This window comes from Meles meles, chromosome 8 (assembly GCF_922984935.1).
Source record: "Meles meles chromosome 8, mMelMel3.1 paternal haplotype, whole genome shotgun sequence".
Lineage (NCBI taxonomy): Eukaryota > Metazoa > Chordata > Mammalia > Carnivora > Mustelidae > Meles > Meles meles.
The window spans coordinates 119,237,187-119,257,040 of NC_060073.1; the positions used below are offsets into that span (position 1 = coordinate 119,237,187).

General features: G+C 51.5%; 1 protein-coding gene across 1 annotated transcript; it reads right to left on the reverse strand.

The window, feature by feature from the left end:
- Positions 1-1,322: 1,322 nt before the first annotated feature.
- BIRC3 (baculoviral IAP repeat containing 3) lies at positions 1,323-18,594 on the reverse strand. Its single transcript, XM_046014536.1, has 9 exons — positions 18,178-18,594; positions 12,418-14,694; positions 12,232-12,331; positions 9,754-9,832; positions 6,819-6,867; positions 4,822-5,064; positions 2,697-2,951; positions 2,259-2,300; positions 1,323-1,957 (listed from the first exon to the last, which is right to left on the reverse strand). Exons 2-9 carry the CDS (start codon positions 13,268-13,270, stop codon positions 1,764-1,766), a joined length of 1,815 nt encoding a protein of 604 aa, XP_045870492.1. The 5' UTR covers positions 13,271-14,694; positions 18,178-18,594; the 3' UTR covers positions 1,323-1,763.
- Positions 18,595-19,854: the final 1,260 nt, after the last annotated feature.

Genomic DNA, 19,854 nt, shown 5'->3' on the forward strand with positions numbered 1-19,854 from the left:
GGCGCCGCAGACCAGACTGGATCGGGACCGAGGGGACAAGGCTGGAGAGAATCGAATGAATGAATGCAGGTCAAGCTGTCCACAACGGTGCCTGACCGTCAGCACGCTGAGCAACCATTGTTATCTACAGTGACTTATTTTCTCTAAAACAGGTTTTCAAGTCAAAGAACACTTGGGGGAATAACAAAAACATGTGGATAAACAAGTTGGCTATGTTGGCTGTGTATTACCAAAATGACCAACGTACAAGAGTTTCACAGTGGAGAAGGCGAAATTAAAACAGTAAGTGTAGTAAGCAGTAAGCCCAGATTTTTAAAAAACGTTGCAAGAAGGGAATGTCCTTTGTAAATATTCACCCTGTAACAATGTTAGTTACAAAGGGCCTCAGCAATAAAACACAGCTGCAACAGTTTGGGGAGCCCCAGGAGGAAGCTGGTGTCACGTGCCGGGCCACCGGAGCCTCTTCACAGGGAGCCAGAGTCAGCGGCTGCCCAAAGGAGTAAGTGTCCCTGCACCGAGAGATGGACCCTCTTGTCCTCGCTGGGTTCCTAACCTGTCTCTGTAGGACCCCAGCACACATCTAGGCGTGCTTTAGCAGACGGACCTTTGCTTTTCCCCCCGACAATATCCCCGACTCCAGTGTTCCTTCCGGGTTTAAAGCCCCAGTGAGTCTACAGAAAACAAAGGATAGAGAACGATGAGTTGCACGTGCTGAGTACCAAAAAGTAACGCGACCAAGGCAGATGTCCTGCCAGGACAGTACAGAATAAGTTCATTCACCAGAACGGGCTGCTAACATGCAGGCCGAGTCCCGGCTCTCATAGCACAGTGGTGAGGACAACAAGGAACGTTTACTGATGGGTAGGGCAGGCACGAGACTTCCTGAATGAACACGCAAGCTTGCTGATCTCCACTCACGCATCCCACCTGCCGAGGAAAGCCAGGTGTGGTTCCGCCCAACCCCGGGATCTTCGGTGGGGATGAAAAACCATCTTTGAGAAAGGATCTAAAGACAGTTCAACACCCACGGGGTCTTAAGGAGGATGGAGGAGGAGCCTGGGAGGGAGTAAACGGATCCAGAAATAAAGACGTTAAGAACAACAGTGACTCTTGGGGCGCCTGGGTGGCTCAGTGGATTAAGCCGCTGCCTTCGGCTCGGGTCATGATCTCAGGGTCCTGGGATCGAGCCCCGCATCGGGCTCTCTGCTCCGCAGGGAGCATGCTTCCTCCTCTCTCTCTCTGCCTGCCTCTCTGCTTACTTGTGATCTCTCTCTCTGTCAAATAAATAAAATAAAATCTTTAAAAAAAAAAAAGAACAACAGTGACTCCGACGGCTTTATTAAAATGTCGGTCACAGCACTCTTTACAAAACCACCAAGTCCCCATAAAGTCATTCGGCAAGCATTAAGACCTTCTACCAGCAGGAATTATGTCCAGAAAGGCAGGTCAAGCATGCTCCTGTTTCTTAATACAACTCCAAAGTATTTAAAATTCTGGAAGCTTCATTCACCCAGCATCTCAGCAGTACTGCAATTCTGACTTAGCATTGTGCTCGTAATGCTGTGTCTTCGTTCACACGAACAAAAGCCCATCATTCTTCTCTCTCTTAGGTGCCCACAGCTGACAGGGTTTAGACAGATAGTTATATAAACCAGTTTTGAGAGGCAAAGAGGTAAAAAGTGTTAGGGAAACAAACCAGTATAGTAGTCAAAGTTACAATACATTTAATCCATTAAAAGTGTAGACGGAGTTTGGGATCACTTTCATGAAAGAAACGTACGCACGGTGCCCTTGACTGCGCCCCTGCAGATGGGGCACCTTCTCAGAGACGGGGCGCACTCCTGGCACACGACCAGGTGGCCGCAGGGGATGAACACGACGGACACCTCCTTGTCCATGCACACTTTGCACGTCCTCTCCTCCTGCAGCCGCCGCAGCTGCTCCTCCACAGGTAAGTCTGGCAAGAGGGAAGAATTTTTTATTTTTAAAGATTTTATTTATTTGACAGACAGAGATCACAAGTAGGCAGAGAGAGAGGAGGAAGCAGGCTCCCCGCGGAGCAGAGAGCCAGATGTGGGGCTCGATCCCAGGACCCTGAGATCATGACCTGAGCCGAAGGCAGAGGCTTAACTCACTGAGCCACCCAGGCGCCCCAAGAGGGAAAAATTTTTGATGAAAGGCAACTTGCTTCTCCAATGAAAAGCAGAGAAAATAAAACCCATGATTTCTACGGGTTTAAATTATGAGTACTATGTTACCTGAGACATTTTCCGGGGGCATATACCTTAGGTCCTGTTGCACTAAGGGAGAAACACAAAAGGGCATTATTAGTAACAAGTACAGTTAATATTTAGCCACAAAGTATCCATTTTTAAGGGAACCGCTTAGACTCCAGCCAAATGCTCTCAACAGTTGTCACAACATCAAAGGCTACACAACTCTTTCCTCTTGTGGAAAAAGCTTATATATCAGACTGAATCATTTCCAGGAATCCCAAAGTATGGCTAAAAGCCTATTTTCTTTTTTTAAATTGAACTGAATTTTAAGTACCCATGAGTTAACATACGGTGTAATGCTCGTTTCGGGGTGCAGAATTGGGATTCGACACTTCTGCGCCCTGCCTGCTGCTGGCAGGCATGTGAGCAGTGTGTTTCCAACTAACCTAGAAAGTTCCCCAGTCACGGAGCGGCACTCACCAAAGACATGCCTGTACAGCACGGGGTCCATCTCCTGCAGAGAGCTTTTAAATACGGTGGCGGCCAAGCTGCCCCTCCCTAACACGGTGTCGAGCAGCTCCCTTGCCTGCAGGGGCGTCTGCGCCGTCCGCTGGATCACCCCGTGCTCGTGCTCACTGATCACTCCGGCCGCCAGCAGGCTGTCCAGGATCGGGAGCACCCGAGTCAAACGCTGGAGAAGCACCATTCTGTTCTTCCGGATCAACGCTGCATCGTCTTTAGAAAACAGAAAACACAGACACGTTCCAGTTCCGCTCAGACCTCCTTCCACACGGACACACAACTGAAGTCATGCCCTGTTCGCACCGCAGGGGACTGCTGGGCCTAGGGGTCCCCGCCGCCTGCCTCGGGACCTGCGCCCTGGGAGAGCAGCACTGCGTGCCATGGGTCCCTCCGCTTGTGCTCCCGTGGGAGGTGCCGGGGCCACAGCTGGCAGTGGACAAAGAGGAAGCAAGCACACGCTGCAGGACGCGCCGGGAACGGCAACAGGAACGGCAACGGTGGCAGACTGGCGTCTGGCTGCCTCTCACGCGCTCCGCGCAGCCACGCAGCCCCTCACCAAATCCAGTTCGGAACCTAAGAACACTGAAATTCCAATTCAACTGGAAAGACAGAAGCCAAGAGATTAAAATGACAGAATGTTTATTTCTTAAATTATCGTTCACCTGGGAAATATCTCCAAAATTCCCTGTTGGGATAAAGTTTTAATTATTTCCCCACATTAGACATAATATTGTCATTACCCAAATCTTTTATAGTAAGTAGGGAAAGACACTAACAGCCTTTTAAAAACTAAATCGTACTTGTCAATGATACCGTCCTGTCTATAGGGTCATTCTGTTCTCCGTCGAGATCCAATTTTGTATCTATCGACGTAGAATTTTATATTCTGAAATTCTGCAATTTTATTATCCCCTTGGAATACGCCTTGTGAATCTCAGTTTAGTCATTACTACACAATTTTATCATGATCCATAAGGCTCTTTCTGTAAAATAACCAATGACAGAAGGCGGGCTGTCCAAAAAAATTATGTGAGGGAAGAGAACTGTTGGATTTAGAAACACTGACTCTATCAAGCAATAGGACATAAAAATAGAACCATTCAATAAAAAATAGTGCTGCACTAGAGACTCATGAGGACGGGCTCAGGGACACCAAGAGAGCCCAACAGGTGTCGCTGCCAATTGCCATCGGTGATAGACCGCGCTTCCGGGACCCCCAGACCTCTGGTAAGAGCTCGTGGAAAGCTGCGGTCTGCTGCTAACGTTGCAAAGACTTCTGGGTCTGGTCCACGCTTGGCAAAGGGCAGCAGAGCAGAGATGAACACCTCTGCCTGTCGGGGTCCGAGTGTGGACGGTATTCAGAGCGGCCAGATGGGAAGGGTCGTGCTCAGGGGGAAGACAGCGTCTGTCAAGGGCCGCAGGGCAGAGGCCGCAGGGCAGCTGACAAGGCAGGGACAGGCGTGGCCTCCTGTCCTGAGTGAACGTGCACCAGTGTCCTCACCCTCCCCTCCGGAACAGAAGGGCCCCCGAGGGGGCTCAGGTTCCGTGTGCGCAGGCAGGACACTCAGTCACACTTCGCACGTGACTGGGTTATTCGTGCCGTGGCAGTGTCCCTGGGCTGAGATGCTCTGTGATGCGAGTACTACAGGGACCGTCCCTGATCCCACCCCAATTTACAGGAGTGGGCGTGGGGTCACAAGCGGTGAGTGATTCTGTACGTGGCCAACAACCCAGAGCACAAGTATAAATTAAGAACATGCTTTCATTCAACACACACATTTTCAATCCACTGATGGGCAATTCAAATACATTGTAATGTAAAAACTTTCCAGAGTTCAAATTGAGAACACTGAACAGAACTGCCCTGAGTTCTCTGTGACTGACACACGGTGACATCGCACCCACACAGCGACATCACACCTGCAGTGACATCACACCCACACAGCGACATCACACCTGCAGTGACCTGACACCCACACAGTGGCATCACACCCACAGTGACCTCACATGGCATGGTGACCTCACACCCGCACAGTGATGTCACGCCCACACAGGGACGACACTGGTCAGTGTGGGTATGTACCTGAGTCTCTGTTCTCAGCTGCTCGCTCTTTCTCCTCTTCCCTGAGTTCGTCTTCCGCATGCAGTAAGTCCGACACAATCTCGTTCACGGTTCTGTAATTCTCCCCAGTGCTCAGGATCCTACTCTGCACGGTCTGCCTCACCAGGCTCCTGCTGAAGCCCATCTCCAAGGCGGCCGTCACCACAGGCGTGTTCATCATGACCGCGTCTTCTGAACGGATTTCTCCAGGTCCAAAGTGGACAACTACAAGAAATAAAGGATTTCGTCATCCTGGGAGAGTCTGTATATCTTTTGAATTAAAAGTTATTACAGTTTGGGGCGCCTGGGTGGCTCAGTGGGTTAAGCCGCTGCCTTCGGCTCGGGTCATGATCTCAGGGTCCTGGGATCGAGTCCCACATCGGGCTCTCTGCTTGGCGGGAAGCCTGCTTCCCCCTCTCTCTGTGCCTGCCTCTCTGCCTACTTGTGATCTCTGTCTGTCAAATAAATAAATAAAATCTTTAAAAAAGTTATTACAGTTTCAAGAACATAAAGCCCAGAAAACCTATAGGCATTGTTTTATATTAACTTTGTTGAAGTTAAAATCATGATGTACGTATCCAGTCACTAAAATAAGAGCATGGAAAATTGTACTGCCATACAAAATATGCATTATTGGGCAGAACTATGAGTGGGAGGAAGGGAATGTCGGGGATCCCCGTCCACGGAGCATTCTTTACTCCCTATGATGAATGAACAAATGAGCTAAGTCCAGTATGTTTCCTGTGTTTTTCAAAGAGGCTACTGTCCTCACTCACCCCACCCCTGTGGGCCTCCCAGAGCGCCTCTCCTGTCTAGTGCCTTCTCAGCAATGCCACCAGAGTGTCTTTTCATAAACACAAACCCGGCTGTGTCGCCCTCCCCCAGAAATCCCAACAACCCCACTGTTCCACAAACGCTCCACTGTGGCTCACAAGAGACCGCCGATCCGGCCCTGCTCGCCTCTTCAGTCTCATCACCTGCCACTTTCTCATTCCCAGGCGACAATCTAGCCCAGAAGTCACAGACGGATGGCTCACAGGTCACGCTCGGCCTGGCTGATCACTCTGAGCGTGGGCCTGCCTCCCTCATCTGCTGTTCGCAAATCCCACTCTGGTCACATGGAATTTTGTTCAGTTCTGCACACGTCCCTGTTTTGTTTTTGTCACGTAAGCCTTCCATGCACTGCTCTCTCTGCCCAGAATATTCTTTTTCTCCCTTTGTCACCTGCTTAACTCCTACCCTTCCCCTCGATTCTGTGCCAAAGCAAATATGTCCTCCGGAAAGCCTTTCTCATCTTCCAACGTCGGGCGTGCAGCCCCTCGGGGCTCCCACAGCACAGCACCCTTTACTTTTCCAACTGTATCCCTTCCTCCTCCCTGCGTCCTTGTCTGTACCCCCTGGACTGTTCGCTCACGAGAGCAGGGGTTGTTTACCCTGTTGCGTGTTCTTTCCTCAGAGGACCAGACACACAGAATATTTATTGAACTAATTAAACCCTAGAGGATGGAGTAGAAGAGCTTGTTCAAATCCTGGCTCTGTCCCCTTTCAGGGTTGGCCTCAAAAGACAGGACATTTAGCCTCTCTGAGCCACAGGGTCCCTGCTGAGGAATGGGAGTAATGCTTTCTACCCTTCTCATGTTACAGAAAGAGTATGTGACCGATCACACGTCATCGTGCCCCTGTCCCCACAGGGTCTGAGAACCAGGGCGAGGCTGGGTGCCTGGCGTCTATCAGACCTACAGACACTCACGTCCCGCCATGAGATGACACTCAGTATGGTAGGTTCAAAGCGGAGACCGGAAATCTGGTTCCTTAGGCAATTACGATGCACACTAAAGTCTGAGAAACACCAGCTTAATGCACTGAGTGCGCATCACACAGAGCATCGTACAAGTACACCCTGTGACCGTTAGCAGCTTTCACTCTCCACAGTACCTGTGGTTCCATTTAAACACAACAATTATCGTCATTATACGTACTTGGTGATTCAGCATTTTCATCTTCTGTGTTGTCTGAAGTAGATAACAGCTACAGGAAAAAAAAGTTTATAAATTAAAATACAAGTCTTAGCCTGTTACAATATAAATGAGTCGAGATCTATTTTATTCAACTTATTGCAAATTGACATGCTTGTAGGCAAAATGATTTTTTATCTTGAAAGCAATATATCCTTTACATTCAAGAGCTATTCTCGACACCAGAAACTCTTCTTCATGGACTCTATATTCATGACGGCAAGAAAAGTGCCACACCTCCCAGTGAGCCCGGAGACAATCGCTGTGTGCATTTCATCCCCAGCAGCTTACATTTCCTGGGTCATTGTTTGGGGTAAGTTGGATCCTACGGCAGTTCTACTGACTGTGGCTAAAAAGGGTTTGACCCTCAAACTATTATATAGGTGCTTATCTGCTTTTCCAAGAAGATTATTTTCCATTCAGCACTTTGACTCTCTCCTGCCACACCCTTCTGGCCTGCCAAATTTCTGCTGAAAAACCTCTGCTAGGCTTATCGGGTTTCCCTTATATGTAACTGTCTTTTTTGTGCCTTGCTTTTTAGATTCTCTCTTTATCATTACTTTTTGCGACTTTAATTACTGTGTGTCTTGGTGTGGACCTCGTTAGGTTGATTTTGTTGGGGGCTCTCTCTGCCCCCTGGATCTGGATATCTGTTTCCTTCCCCAGATTCAGGAAGTTTTCAGCTATTAACTCATCAAATAAATTTCCTGTCCCCTTTTCTCTCTTTTCTTCTTCTGAGATCTGTATTATGCGAGTATTTTTATGCTTGATGGAATCAATGAATTCCCTAAGTCTATTCTCATTTTGCATAATTTTTTTCCTCTCTCCTGCTCAGCTTGGCAACCGTCCATTACTCTGTCTTCTAGTTCATCGATTCATTCCTCCACTTCTTCCTGCCTGCTATTCAATTCGTCAAGAGTGTTTCTTGGGGCTCCTGCATGGCTCAGTCATTATGCGTCTGCCTTCGGCTCAGGTCATGATCGCAGGGTCCTGAGATCAAGTCCCGCATCAGACTCCCTGTTTGGTGGACACCCTGCTTTTCCCTCTCCCACTCCCCCTGCTTGTGTTCCCTCTCTCGATGTCTCTCCGTCAAACAAATAAATAAATGTTTTTGAAAATTAAAAATTTTTTTAAAGAGAGTGTTTCTCACTCATGTCTGCTGTGTTATTCTTTACCTCTGTGTTACAGGCCTACTCACGTCTTCTCTCCAGTCCAGTGAGCATCCTTCTGATCACTGCTTTAAATTCTCCATCGGGCATGTTCCTTCATCTGATTCCCCTGGGGCTCCAGGTGCGATTTTGTTCTGTTCTTTCATTTGGGGTGTATTCCTGTCTCCTCTTTGTGTCTAACTGTGTGTGTGTTCTGTGTGTGAGCAAAGACAGCTGATCTTCTGCTCCTGAGACCAGTGGCCGTATGAAGAGGTGGTCCTGTGGTCCCCCGCGAAGCCACGTCCCCCACTCCCCAGCAGCCAGCACTTCAGCGCTGTCTCCCGAGTGTGCTGTGCGCGTTCTGCTGCTGTGCCTGAGCCACTTTTGCCTTCAGTGCAGGCGTCTGCAGGGGTTGTCTTGGCCTGTTGTGGGCAGGATTTCGTCCCTGAGTCATTTGTGGGCCAGTCTGGGGTCACCTTGGCTTTGAGCTGAGTGAGACCAGAGATGCCCCGAACCACAGGGCACCGTCTCTGTGTTGTTCCTGAGAAGCTTTCACTGGTGGGCGGGGCCTGCCGGCCAATCAGCTGTCTGCCCCCAGCCGGCTGCCCGGGACACGGTGGGAGCTGGGATGCAGTGCTGGCCCGGCGGGTTGCCTGCGTGCTGCCAGGCTCGTGGCCCTGGTTTGGGTGAGCTCTGACCAAGAACGCCTCGGATGGAGTGGATCCACAAAGTACCTGGTGTTGGCAAGGTTCGTGCCCATCTTCTGGCAGGAGGCCGGCCCAGGGGAGGAGGTGGGGTGGTGTAAGCAGGCGGTGAGTCGGCACCGTGCTGTTTCCCACAGGAGGTCATGTGTTGACGCCGAGGGGCAGAGGCATGGCGTGGTGCCAGCTCCTGCCGCCCTCAGGGACCTCCGAGACCATGAGGAACTCTGCCTCCCACGGCCAGGTGTGTTCTTCAATCTGCTGCTTCTCACCCTGCATCTCCATGGGCTGTTTCTTGTGCTGTTTCTCTAAGGGCAGGGACTCAGTTTCCTCTCACCCACCAGCTGCCCCAGAGCCAAGCCTGGCGATTTTTTAAAATACCATTTTTCAGTCCTGCTGGTTGTAAAAACTCACAAAATTCAGCCCCTCTGGTCTTCAAAGCCAAATGTCATGGGGATTCGTCTTCCGGGGGGGGGGGGTGCTCCCCGGCGTGTGGGTGTGTTTCTCTCCCCCTCTGGGCTGTGGCTCCTCCCGCAGGTGGACACAGTCTCCGCCCTTCCTGCCCTCTTCCCTGTGGCCTGCTCTCTACAGTTAACCAGGCCATTTTCTGGGTTATTTATGCTGACGGGGGCATCATCTATTGTACCCATGAGACCCGCGAGGTGAGCCTAGGGTCCTGCTCTGCCATCTTCTCAGCAATCTCCTTCCAGGAAGATTAGAAGGAGCGAGAAAATTCTCTTTCTCAAGTCTTTGAAACAAAAATTAGTATCTTAAATGCTACCATCCCAGCCAATGTTTTCCTCAAATAATTTAACTGATTGTGACCTTATTATAGCAATACTTGGGGCCATACCTTAAATATTATTTTTCAGGAAATCTCTAATTCTGAATGTTTTTATCCAAATAATTCTAAGATCATGTTGAGTATTTTTTTTTAAAGGGATGTACTTTTGAAGCCACTCTTGTCTTTTCACTAATGTAGTGTACTCTGTAATTATCAGAATATTATTTATCTGTTGTTAACCGATGATCTAAAAAAGCCATCCCTACCTGTTCGAGTAGATGAGGGTAACTGGCTTGAATCTGACTGATGAACTCCTGTCCTTTGATGCGTATCAGGTACTCGCACCTGAAATGTAAACACAATTAATTTAGGGTTATTTTAACCCCACCGTTAGTAGCCTGTTCAGTATTTCCGCTGACTGTGGACATGCATGGGACCACCTGACACTCATTTCGCCTCCCACAGCAGAGGCGAGACGCTGTAAGCGAGGCAGGTTGCACAGGGCACCGGGCTCCCAGTGCCCCGGGGCAAGGCAGGCTGTCTCGCTCCGAGCCCCAGCGGCTCTCTCCCAAAGTTCGAGGAAGGCTACGCATGGTCCGCACGCTGAGAAGAGAGCCAAGGGGACAGGTAGGAAGCTCTCTCACTGACGACCCTGCTCACGCACAGCTTTGTCATTTGGAAGTTCACAACATATGAAGAGGGACAAGGGAAGTAATGAGGAAGGTGAACGTGTTTGCTGGTGAGTCCGATCCCGGTGCATCCGGCAGTTCCGAGACGGTGCACGTCGCGGCCCAGCTCCAGCACAAGACGAACCCTCACCCACCGAAGCGGACCCGCCCTCCGTCTCACGCGCTGGCAAAGCTGCCGCCGGAAAGGCTAGCAGCTCTGCTGGAAAACCCGCGGGTGAGGGATTCTTCATCTCTGCAACGGCTGCAGTCTGAAACATCTGGCGTGTGAAGGGGCTACAGGTGAGAGCGTCGCACTAAACACACAAGGATGGTAAGTCATTATGAGCTCAGTAAGCCACACTAAAACACGAGGAGTTTTGAGCCTGGAAACTATAATCATAAACCACCTGGTCTCAGTGAGAAAAGGAGAGCGTGAATCAGGACAGAACCGTCAGAAGCGCAGGAATGGACGACCAAGGGTTCTGTCGTGACGAAAACACACACGCTGGGGTCCCTCTTTACCCTGACACCCAATTCAACCTCGCGACCTGGCTCTGATTGCTCTTGCCTGGCTGTTTTCTCTCTCTATCCATGGAAACTACCATCTCCTGACGTGCTACATGACTCATGTGTTAAGTTGGTTTTTTAAAGATTTTATTTATTTACTTGTGAGAGAGAGAGAGAGAGCATGATGGGGGAGAAGGTCAGAAGGAGAAGCAGACTCCCTGTGGAGCAGGGAGCCCGATGCGGGACTTGATCCCGGGACTCCAGGATCATGAGCTCAGCCAAAGGCGGACACTTAACCAACTGAGCCACCCACACACCCTAGTAAGTTGTTAACTGTCTGCCTCTCTCGCTATTAAATTAATGTATGAGACCAAGGGTCTTGGTTTTGTTCAGCTGAGTATTTTGACCACCGAGACAGTGCCTGGCAGTAAACAACTGATTAATATTAAATATTGAAAGAATGGAAATATGTCCGAGACATAAGATTGACTGAAAAAGGTTTCAAAACAGCATCTATAACACCTAATTCATCTACTATTATATACATTTATCTGTATATATATACATGCATGAAAAAATGTCTGCAGAGATATTCACTAAAATGCTAACTGATCCTTTTTTTTCAAATGTTAAAATAACTTCAGTTTTTAAAAATTTAAATTCAATTAATTAACACAGGGTGTATTATTGGCTTCAGAGGTAGAGGTCAGTGGTTCATCAGCTGCATACAACACCCAGTGCTCATCACATCGCTGCCTCTGTCATGCCCGCCCCCCCATTACCCTCCCCCATCTCCCTCCCCTCCAGCAGCTGTTTGTTTCCTTTGATTAAGAGTCTCTTATGGGGGGCACCTGGGTGGTTCAGTGGGTTAAAGCCTCTGCTTTCCGCTCAGGTCATGATCTCAGGGTCCTGGAATCAAGCCCCGCATCGGGCTCTCTGCTCAGCGGGGAGCCTGCTTCCTCCTCTCTCTCTGCCTGCCACTCTGCCTGCTTGTGATCTCTGTCTGTCAAATAAATAAATAAAATCTAAAAAAAAAGAGTCTCTTATGGTTTGTCTCCCTCTCTGATTCTGACTTATGATCCTCTGTTTTGTTTCTTAAATTCCACGTGAGTGACATTATATGATAACGGTCTTTCTCTGATTTATTCTGCTCAGCATAATACCCTCTAGTTCTGTCCGTGCCATCGCAAATGACACGCAGATTCCCTTTTCTGTGGCTGATACTGCACAGTATGTGTGTGCCGCTCCTTCTTCACCCATTCGTCAAACGGGTCCTCTTGGGATAGTGAGACTTCTGGACGCTTACATTTTTTTCTCTGTACTTTTCTACAATGTGTGATTTTGGTTTTCCAATAAACATATATTATTTTAAAACATATACGCTTTTTGTTATACGCAAAAACACCCTAAGCCTCTATCTTCCACTCAAACAGGTTATTTTTCCAAGTCATCTGTCCTAAATTTATTCAAAAGTGCCTTTTTGAATCAAGCAAGAGCTGTTTCTAAGGGGATACGTTCAGCCCAGCTCACACCACCACCACCATCTGCAAAGAGAGTTTCACAAGTTACCTTGGAAACCACTTGGCATGCTCCACCCACGGGTCGTCTCCAGACTCCCAACACCGCAGTCCGCCGTCACAGCAAAAGCATTTGACGTCGTCACTGTGACCTGAAATTAATTTTGGACCCAACATATGAATTCCTGTAATGTCCTCCCCCCTGCTTGTGTAAGGTGCAGCCCGGGGGCGTCCTTACCCGTGTAATAGAAGCCGGCAGTGGCGAGCTGCTCGGGACGGACGGGCACGCGGGAGGGCCAGCTGCAGAAGGTCTGCAGGCGGGCCGCGTGGGTCTGCATGCTCGCGTTGGACACGGCGCTCTGCAGCGCGTCCTGGAGCTGCCGGTCCACGAACGGGCAGTCGGGGAAGTGTCTCAGGTGTTCGGACAGAGCGCTGTCGCTCGGCTCCCAGTTGCTCAGCTTCCCGCCGCAGGCGAAGCAGGCCACTCTGTCCCCGGGTCCCACATAGTAGAAGCCGGCTCGGGCCAGATCCTGTGCCGGCGGGGAGGTCAAGGGCCAGGTTTGGAAGGTGAGCAGCCTGTCCTCCGTGGTTTTCAGGGCTCCCTCGCAGGGGCTGGGCCTCCGGGGAGCAAACTCCCGATTTGCTCTGAAGTTTACGGGACTCGATGGGAAGCTGGCGTAAGACCCGCTGAAATAGCCCGTGGTCTCCAAGCTGGGCGGCAGCGGGTGTGTAGAGCTCGCGACCGAAGGAGGCTGCGGTGGCGGACAGCGGGTTCCGGGCTCAGAGGCTGTGCTTAGACTCCGAACGAAGGCGCAGCTGGGGTACAGTTTCCTGTGCTTCTCCACGGGACGGTCTCCCGGTTTCCAGTTGTCCAGCATCAGGCCGCAGCAGAAGCACCTGACCTTGTCGTTGACGCCGGTGTAGTAAAACCCCGCCCGCGCCAGGCTCCTCTCGGAGACAGGGACGCCGGACGGGAACGCCGAGAACGTGGACATGCGGTACAGCTCGCACGAGTGGTCGTACCTCAGCTCAAGCGCGGGAGCGCTTTTCAGCAGGCCCGACAGGCAGAGGCTCTCCTGGACCAGGTCCATAGTGAAGGGGGCAGGGAGGGAAAGGGACTAGCCTTTCTCAGGGGAGGTAGTTTTGTGCACGGCTCTTGGTTTGGGTTCATTTTGGTTCTGGGCGGGGCTCGACACGGGCACCTGGCTGGTCCTCCTCCTGTGCGCTCCGTGTGTGGGCTCGCTGGAACTCTGCCTTCCACACGCACGCATTTCAAGGGACCACTATGGACACGGCCCCTCGCACCACCTTCACACACACAGTGTGAGCATGAGGCCACACAGCTCCTCCTGAAGATAACCAAAACCCTTCGGGAAGGCACAGGGCGCCCGGGGCGGGGGGGCATCGGAGGACAGTCCGCGCCCAGTCCCCCTGGCCTGGGGCAGCACGCAGCCAGCCCACAGGTCAAAGGCGGGACGTTCTCAGCTGGCTTGTTTGCAGGGGAAACCGCGCTCAGTAAGTGCTCTACAGAAACTAAACTCAAACTAGGTTCATCTTGCTCTTTTTCTAATTACAAAATTTGGTAGCCAGAAAGAAAGAAAAAGGATAAGACCTACCTTAAAAGGAGAATGCACGGCCCTATTTCACTGATAATAGGATGCATCTTTTCAGTGTCTTTGTTATCGAGAGGTATCTCATAACTAATAACATCAAATTTTAATTAGCAGCATTTTTATTTCCCAAAAGTATTTAAATTGACAGTGTGTCCTACAACCAGTGACATCTCAGATGCCATGAAATACAGCATATCCCAAATCTTGCTCAAATTAAATAATTTTTTCTTTCTATAATAATTTTAATAGGGCACATGAAACGATCTAGAACTTACAAATGAGAGCTTAAATGGGAATAGAATTGGCTGATGGGTCTTTCTTGAAGCCTGTTTCAAAATTTATTAAATAAGAATTACTGCCCATAGTCAGGAGCTTGGTTGCTGAATTATAGTAATTCTATTTCAATTAAGTTATCAGGATGGATGCATTCCTGACTCCCACCCATCAGAGGTCTCTCCTGCACATCTCTCTACTTTAGCAGAGGGCCGAGCATTTACTCTGCGTTCTAGATAACTGCCACTCATTTTTAGATCTTTACCAAACACGAGTTCCTTTTTTCTATGCTGCACGGCACCCAGGGGTCCAACGATATGTTCCAGCGAAAATCACTTCCCCTTTATGCCCACAAGTCAGATTCAAATCTAGATTATCATCACTTTAGGGTTAGAACTCACAGGACTAGATTCGGTCATATGAGCTAGGCTTATTTAAATTAACATTCTTTGGATACTGAAAACTCCAATTCACTATTGAATTTGTGTATTCATGCACAAAACTACCTCCCGGAGATTAGACTAAGTCCCTTTTAAGGGGTTTAGGCCTCCATTTTGAGATGTTTGGATATACAGAAGAAACTGGAAAAAATCTAGAAGAAGTCGAATAGTTTGCCTCTTTTGTAAAACCTGTTTTAAAAAAAGAAAGAGTTTTCCAAGTCAAATAACTCATAGCTGTAACACAGTGCTTGCTCTCTTCAAACCTTCCCCCAGCACAGAGGGCTGCTCATGCAGGACTGTGTGCTGTGCCCACAAGGTCCCGCAGGACTGAGAAATCCTGGGGGGACCCACTGGCTCAAGTTGGTGCCGGCAGGAGCACGAGGAGGTCCAGCTCATGCTGGACCAGACCTCGGGTGCTTGACTCATTCCTGTAACTTGCTATTTTGAAATTTATACAGAGAAGAGTTACAGAAACAACAGAATTCCCACGCACATGGTGGGGGACTTCCCTGGGGGAAGGGAAGGGGCAGAGGGAGAAGCAGTCTCCCCCAGTGAGCAGGGAGCCCTGTGTGGGGCTCGATCTCAGGACCCGGGGACCATGACCGGAGCCAAAGGCAGATGCTTAACTAACTGAGTCACCCAGATGCCCCGGGATCACAGATTTTCTTCTTTAATGTTGTAATTAATTACCAACATTTTTTAAAAGTAAGAGACTTTCCATGACATTCTAGATCCCAAGCTCCTCTTGAAAAACCTGAAGGGCAACAGGGCAGTTCCCACATGGCAACAGGGAGCGGGCCATGAGGGGAGGCGTCACTGTTCCCAGCGGGCATGCTGACTCTGACATTCAGACTGTCCAGGGCATGTGTCACTGAACGGGCACCACGGTTCTTCTGACGGGGCCGTTACTAAGAAAGTGAAATTGGGGACGCCTGGGTGGCTCCGTGGTTTAAAGCCTCTGCCTTCGGCTCGGGTCATGGTCCCAGGGTCCTGGAATCGAGCCCCGCATCGGGCTCTCTGCTCAGCGGGGAGCCTGCTTCCTCCTCTCTCTCTGCCTGCCTCTCTGCCTACTTGTAATCTCTGTCAAATAAATAAGTAAAATTTTAAAAAAGTGAAATTGTCCTAATACCTGTATCTGTCGAAAGTGACAGAAATGCAAAGTGGACCAAGAGAGACAAGTTGGGAAAAAAATGAAGGTGCCCTATTTCTTCGTGGAAAAGGAGACTATTCCTACCCGTTAAGATACACAAATGAAGTATGTTTTTGTTTAAAAGAGACGCCTGCCTCTGTTCATTTACGCCGCCTGCCTGGCCTGTCTACACTCGAGGCCCCGCACCCTGGCCCTGTGCTCCAGAAGCCCAGCTGTGCACACAAGGCGCACAGACTCTGTGGACAGGCGGGCAACCACTTACGATCAGAGGACGAGAGTCCTCCAAGATGCCCATCCCGCATCCATTCCAACTCTCCTAGCCGCTTCTGCACACAGACCTCCAAGAGCTCTGGGGGACGCCGACCACCTCACGGGCTGGGGCCGCTATCCCCGCATAGCTGTCCGCGGCCCGAGGCAGCTCCCTAGCCCACTGCCCTCCACAATCCTGAAGCCTTTGGGATCCTTCCCAAAGTTCTCCCTGCTCCCCTCTGGAAGACTGCTTTGCCTTCTGCGTCCCGAAGAGACCTCGCTGAGCAGTGACCCTTTCATGCCCCCAAACCCACCCCTTTCTCCCTACAGCCCGCCTGCTGCATCAGAAACCCTGCCCCCCACCCCAGCCTCTCCTGACGCTTCCTTCGAAGGAGCAGGCACGCCCAAGTCCGCCTTGGTTTCCGAATGAGGACAGCAGCAAAAGTCCTCTTTCAAGCCCACTTTCCTTTCTAGCAACCACAGTTGGTTCTTGAACAATGCAGGGGTCGGAGTGCCCACGCCCCTCCCCACACTGTTGAAGATCTGACTCTGTTGACCCCCAAAACTTTGTAATAAACTGTACTTGACTAAAGGTGTTACTGCTAACCGCCAATGAACGTGTATTTTAGATATTGTATGTATTACGTACTGTATTTTTACAAGAAAGTCAGCAAAGCAGAATGTTAAGAAAATCAAAGGAAAACGCATTTACAGCACTGTACCATACTGACCGAAGCCATACGCGTGTAAGTGGAAGTGAGGTTGGAACCCAGCTGTTCAAGGGTCAGCTGGGCGGCGTCTCACTTTCCCTTCACAGCCAGTGAATGCAAAAGCGTCTTCAGCTGAGGCCTCCCAGAACAACTGGATTTGACCAACATGCCTTAAACCACCGTCAGCATTAATAACACCAGAGCCTTCTTTCCCAAAACCTACGGAAATGTTTGCACCTGACGCTAGGGCCCACTTCCTCTTAGAAATGTCCCACCCCACGGGCACCTGGGGGAGCTCAGTGGGTAAAGCGTCTGCCTTCAGCTCAGGTCAGGATCTCGGGGTCCTAGGATCGAGCCCCACGTCAGGCTCCTTGCTCAGCGGGGAGCCTGCTTCTCTGTCTCACTCTGCCCCTCTCCCCACCCCCAGCTCGCTTGCTTTCTTTCACCAATAAATAAATCAATCTTAGAAAAGAAATGTTCTCCTTCCTTGGCCTCTTGATGCCATTCTGGGGTTCCTGTCTCCTTTCTAGTGGTTCCCTCTCCGAATGCCTCAAGGTCTCAGCCTCTTCTCTTCTCTTAGCAGCTCTGGCGAGCAACCTTCTCGATCCCAGGGCTGGTGGGGGTGTCCCCCCTCCAGGGCACCTGGCAGACCCACAGCTCGGAGGCCGGAGGGAGAGTATGCCTTCCCTTCCCGCCTCCCCCAGACCGTGAGGTTCTTCAGAGAGAACCAGCTTTCAGCTCTGGACCAGTCCTTCCACTGCCAACATCCACGGGGCTCCGCACAAAATGGAGAACATTCTCCATAGCTGCTGAACAAGGGAAGGTCAGCAGACTTGCCCCAGCACCCTGTGACCACAACACGCTCATTTGTATGGCATTAAGAACATCAACTCTCCATTACTGACTACAAAGTCTGCTGCCCCACGGCTTCAGATCAGGGTTTGAAGTCACAGATTCTGGGTTTTCAGATACCATTCAGGTCCCCCTAGCAAAGGGCGGGACCTTTGGCAAGGAAACCTCCTTGAGCCCCAGCAAGCTCACTGCCCACGGAGATGGTCATGGCAACCACCTGGCACACAGCCTGAACCGTGCTGGCAGGGGGTCCCTGCACACAGCGGCGCTCAGCAGCAGCGGCGCTGGGATGACCACTGGCAACCCCAGTTCGTCAGCATCGGCCCCGAGCCCTCAACACGGGGCAGCCGAGACCAACCGCACTGCCGGCTGCCCCAGCTGCCCGCCAGGACGCGACCGCAAATCTGCTCCGCGCCAACGCGCGCCGGCACTCGCTCCTCCACGGGGTCGTCTGCGGCGCGCAGCTGGGAAGCGCAGGGACACCCTCCACGGCGGAACCGCCACCGGGCCCTGGGGCTCACCCCAGCCACGAGGGCCTCCCGCCCACGGGCTCCCCGCCGAGTGGCGCGCAGGTGCACACAGGCCGGGGGTCCCCGCCGCGACGCCTGGCCCTCCGCCTCCCGGCCGACCCTCGCCCCCCGCCGCGCTCCCCCGTGGGCCGCACCACGTCCGGGGGATCCGCACACGCGCACCCGACGGCCCGTCACCCACCTGCCGCCCCTACGCCCCGCGCGCCAGCGCCTGCCGCCGGCCGTGTCCTGGGGTGGCCGCGGGCGCCCTGCTCTCCGGGGCGGGCGGGCGGCCTACGCGGCTTTTAGCGGCGCCGCCGCCCCCACCCGTGCGGCCCGCGGCCGGTGCTTTCCTCGCAGGCCGTGGGGGAAGTCCGCGGCGGTAACCACACGCACTTCCCCTGGGCCGCGGCCTGGCAAGCTCCCCGGGGGATTTCCGCGACCCCGGGGGCGCCGCTGTGCCGGCCGCGGCCTTTCCGCCCGCGCGGCTGCGGCCCGGGTCCCCGCGCCCCGCTTCCCGACAGCAGTGACGTGCGCGCGGCGGCCGGGGGTCTTCCCTGCGCCCAGCTCGGAGCCGACCCTCCGGCTTCGGGCATCGGGGCGTCGTCTCTCAGCGGGGCCGGCGCCTAGGGCCCCCGGCGGCGAAGCCTGGTGTCCCGGCCGGCCGGCCCCAGGCCTCCGCGCGGGCGGGGCTCTCGCTGGAGTCCCCGCCCCGCCCCGCGCCGGCGCCTCGGCTCCACGGGCCCCGCCAGGGCTGCGCCGGGCTGCGCCGCCTGCCGGGCCTGCGCTCCGGGGAGAAGGCCGCCGCGCCCCCGCAGCCCCCGTTCCGCCGGGTCGCGGGAGCGCGCGCACCTCCGGGGCCCCGCGGTTAGGGCCGCCGCCGGAACCGTGCCAGGATGACTGCGTTCATCCGCCACCGGGAAAGGTCGATCCTCTCCTGAGCCCGCTTCGTTCAAAGCTTGATGGGACGTTTTCTGAAAACCTCCGTGGGCCTTACACAGCGCGGATCCTGCACCCGCCCAAAGAAGTCTGAAAAGCTCTTCCCTGCACATGTCTAACTCAAATGACAACGTTAGAAGCCGTCCCAGCTGCAAAGCTACTGCCAAACGCAGACTAGGTGTGTTAGAAGGAAACGGACGCAGCACTCTGCAGAGAATTCGGGGAAATGTAAATATCTAACCATTTAATGCCCAGCATCACCACAACACATCAGCTCACCTCCAATAACTGCAATACTGTATCATTGCTTTTCGTCCTGAACAATCTACTGCCCTCACAATTTAATTTTGATTCCAATATAGTTAACAAACAGCATTATACGACTTTCAGGTGCCCCCACAGAATTTTAATGTCTTCTTACAAGAGACACCTCTATACTCGTATTTCTGAAATATGTGCACGAGCCAATCTAATTTTTTCCCTGTGATCATAAAGCTTCGTTTAAAATGTCTCCCTGATCGCATCACTGATACACTAGTTTCAGTCCATTAGTTACACAGTTGATCAAAACAATATAGATCATAAATACTGCTAATTACTAAAGATAAAAAGTAAAATTCTACTACAAACACAATCTTAATGGGGGCTTCAGCTCATATTTGAGCAACCTGTTCAAACGTGTGTTTGTTGGTATTACCTATCATTAGAGTATGACCAGTTCAGCACAGGTTCTGCTCCATTTTTCCACATCCAAAGGTAAGTGTTGAAAACCTTCTCTACGTAAGTAAATATAAATAGGACCAGAAAAATGTTTTTATGTCAAGTTTTCACAATTTTCTGAACTTCTGTTTTATAAACCCATATTTAATGATTTAATGATCTTTAATTGAAATTTAGTTATCAGGAGACCACTCAATGTCGTGGAAATCAGTGGCCTGGA